At 50.2% G+C, this 3,203-nt stretch overlaps 1 protein-coding gene across 2 annotated transcripts in view; it reads left to right on the top strand.

The window, feature by feature from the left end:
• The first annotated feature begins 524 nt into the window (after positions 1 to 524).
• LOC123046057 (uncharacterized) overlaps positions 525 to 3,203 on the top strand; it is a 4,846-nt gene continuing 2,167 nt past the window's right edge. The window contains exons 1-8 of one of the 2 annotated variants that reach the window (XM_044469347.1): positions 525 to 820; positions 1,301 to 1,399; positions 1,609 to 1,893; positions 2,024 to 2,095; positions 2,213 to 2,271; positions 2,377 to 2,512; positions 2,671 to 2,767; positions 2,896 to 2,962. In XM_044469347.1, the coding sequence (XP_044325282.1) occupies positions 1,635 to 1,893; positions 2,024 to 2,095; positions 2,213 to 2,271; positions 2,377 to 2,512; positions 2,671 to 2,767; positions 2,896 to 2,962 (690 nt within the window). In that variant the 5' untranslated portion in view covers positions 525 to 820; positions 1,301 to 1,399; positions 1,609 to 1,634. Of the gene's footprint in view, positions 821 to 874; positions 1,400 to 1,608; positions 1,894 to 2,023; positions 2,096 to 2,212; positions 2,272 to 2,376; positions 2,513 to 2,670; positions 2,768 to 2,895; positions 2,963 to 3,203 lie in introns of those variants that run through there. The other variant, XM_044469348.1, reaches the window with a different exon arrangement.

Genomic DNA, 3,203 nt, shown 5'->3' with positions numbered 1-3,203 from the left:
GTGTTGTGATTCTGTAAGCATCGAGGCCATTGTTGAAGAGGGTGTGAAGGAGGATAAGCGGCAACAGATATGGGATGTGTGTGGACATGTTGGATCTTCAATCATAGTTAATGTGTAGAGACGTGTGGTATTTTTTTTATCCCATTGCAACGCACGAGCTCTTTTGCTAGTAATAAAGAAAGAAAAATACCTTAGGCTTGGATGACCAAGTTTTCACATCCGGTTTTGAGGGGAGTATCAAACGGTTTGCAAATGAAAAAAAAAGAAAGAAAAAAGAGCAACGAGCAGCGAATGTAGGCAGGTATATGCGTAGTTGGTGACCGGCCGTATTGTATCGGGGAGAGTGGAGACAGCCATACAGGTGTCCCATTAGATTATCACTCACGCCTAGGAATCCCCTGCACCCGCAGGTAGTTCACGTGACAGTTTACCATTCCAGCGCGGGGAGCGGGGGTCACAGATTTGTCTTCGTCGCTCGCTCGCACACGTTTACACGTCGGACTAACAGGCTCCTCCCGTCAGTCCGTCCAGGGGGAGATCTTTTTCCTGCTGGGCTGGGGCTGGTTCGGTGTCCGTGTCGCTGACCGGCCGCGCTGGCTGCGGGCGTAATAATTGAGGGGTAAACTACACTTCCATCACCGCGAATCCGCTCCCCTTTAAATAGACTAGTCGCACATCCTGTACCTCATCTCTCCCTCCTTCCCCCTCTCTCTCTCTCTCTCTCTCTGACGACTCTGACGACTTGCTAGCTAGCTCCTCCGGCTCAACGGAAGCTAGCGATCGCCATAGCCTCTGCGACTGCTGCACCCGCACTTGAACAGTTGAGTCCTTCTTCTTCTTCTTCATGTACCTGCAGTTTGTATCAAGAGGCTTTCGCCGTCGAGATTAGGTGGAGAAGCTCGTGCTTATTCGCCGGACGGACGTCTCAGTTTGTTTCCGCGATCCTTCAAGGGCTTCCCGTCCTATTTTATCCTTTTAATACTGCCGCGGCTGAGGCTAAATATCAGATCGGATGATGCATTGCCCGCCTACGTACCACCGTAGTGGTTTTCCGACGACGACCCACAGAATAGTACCGTACTACTGCCTTTTCATTTGGCACAAGGCGGGCGAGGCGCCAAAAGTATGCCAATTGGGCCGCGCATTACGCCAAGTTGCACGCTCTTGTTCTGATGTCGATTGGCCCCCTTATGTACTACGAGCCGAGCTTGTTGCCGAGGGGATAAGTGTTTGCTTGCTTCCTCCCTTTCGTCCCTCCACTGTTCGCTTACTAGCTTGGGTTCGGCCGTGGTGCGTGCAGAGAAGAAGCAGCAGCAGAAGCAGAATTATTAGAGGCGCAAAGGCTTGCGTGCGGTCTCAAGGAACCCCGAAAAAGGCCGAGAAGAAAAGAAGATAAAAGGTGCGATCTCTTTTTATACAACCTTTTCTTTTCTTTTGGGGTTCTTCGCTCCATCGAATCCTCTCCAATCGCCGCGCTCGTTTATTGCGAGCCAGAATTTCTTTTCCCTTTTCCCCTCCTGTCGGAAAAAATCGGTAGCAAAGTTGCTTCGATTTGCCTTTGGATCGCCTTTTCGACTTCTTCTGATGATGGCGTCGTGATTCTTGCAGGTAGTTGAGTAGTCTTGCACGCGTCCATGGGTTGCGGCTTATCGACGCCGGACAACGACGGCGGGGGCGGCGCGCGGAGGAAGCAGGGGAGCGTGGGGGACGTCGTCGTCTTCCTCCCGGGGCTCCGGGCGCCCATGGGCGTGGACTTGTCCCAGGCGCTCGCGGGGCGCCTGGACAAGGGCGCCGTGGAGAGGCTGTCGGCCCTGAGAGCGCGCGTCGTCGACATGGCAATGCAAGAATCGGCGGTGGCCCTGAAGCCCAGGCGGAAGGCCGCCGCACGGCAAGGTGCGTGGAGCGTCTGACTGAATTCTTTGGTGGATTTTGCCTGAATTGCTGGCCGGTTTTGCGTGGAAGATGTTGACCTCTCAACTGACACTAGGTTGGAATTCTCCTTTTCTTTTGCTGCTTTGTGCAGGATCTAGCACTGCCAATCTCTTGCAGGCGCTGGAAGACTACTTGCCACTTCTGCTAGGATTGGTGAAAGAAGGTGAGTGGTTGCTGAAATTTTGATCTTCTTCTTGTCATTGGTTTTGTTGCATATACTTTTGTTGCTGGGCAGTTATGTTTATTTTTCTCGTTTCAATAATCCTGCAAAAATGTGCAGGTGGTGAGTTGAGGCACAGCGTGCAGTTTGTGTGGACTAACCAAGAGGACAAGGCCGAGGTATGTGCCTGTCCGTGCTAACCGATTCGTGCCTGGTTTTCACCAAAATTTACCTTCCAGAGTTTCAGTGCGTAGCTCTAACATGGATAGGATTCACGATTGCAGGAGACGGCCATGGCGGATGCATGGTACGAGGTGCTGTCCGTGCTGCATTTGATGGCCATGGTCTGCTTGCTGCAGGCCAACTCCCTGCTCCTTCCAAGGGCTTACGGCGATGGTTACGGGCCACGGGTCTCTGAAGGTAGCGTAGCTATAAACTGAACTTCATCTGAAGGCATGGCTCGGCAAGTTTATGCATTGAGAACTGGAGAGCCTTCATGGCCTGTAGAGTGCATTGCAAGTTTTTCTCTCCATGATGCCGATGACTGATAAGGTATTGTTTCTTGACAATGTATACAGAGAGCAGACGTGCCACTGTCGACGTTTTCTTGAAAGCATCTGGCTACTTGGACTGCGCAATTCGACAAGTGCTCCCACAGATACCATCAGAACTAAGGTTCTCTACTCTAAGCCGCCTCACGAGATAACTTCAATTTTTTTCCACATTTTTGAAATGTCATTTTAGGACTTCAAAAAAAAGTTGGAAACTTCTACTGAAACTGCTTTCCTATGTATGAACTTCAGGAGACAACTTCCAGTAGACCTGGCTGAAGGCAACCTCAAAGCTCTTAGCCTGCAAGCTCTCGGTCAGGTACTGTATTCTCAACCCAGCATATTTTATCTGAATTTTGGTGTCCAACTCCCAAACATCCTACAACAATTCAAACGAGCTGTTGCAAAGAAGACCGCTGTTTCATAGTTTGATGAAGTTTGAAATGGCCCAATTGGTACTCCCTCTGTTCCAAAATAGATGACTCAACTTTATACTAACTTTAGTACAAAGTTAGTACAAATTTGGGTCATCTATTTTGGAACGGAGGGAGTATATGGTG

The sequence above is a fragment of the Triticum aestivum genome, chromosome 2B, assembly GCF_018294505.1.
Source record: "Triticum aestivum cultivar Chinese Spring chromosome 2B, IWGSC CS RefSeq v2.1, whole genome shotgun sequence".
Classification (NCBI taxonomy): domain Eukaryota; kingdom Viridiplantae; phylum Streptophyta; class Magnoliopsida; order Poales; family Poaceae; genus Triticum; species Triticum aestivum.
This window is presented reverse-complemented; position numbering and strand designations above follow the sequence as displayed.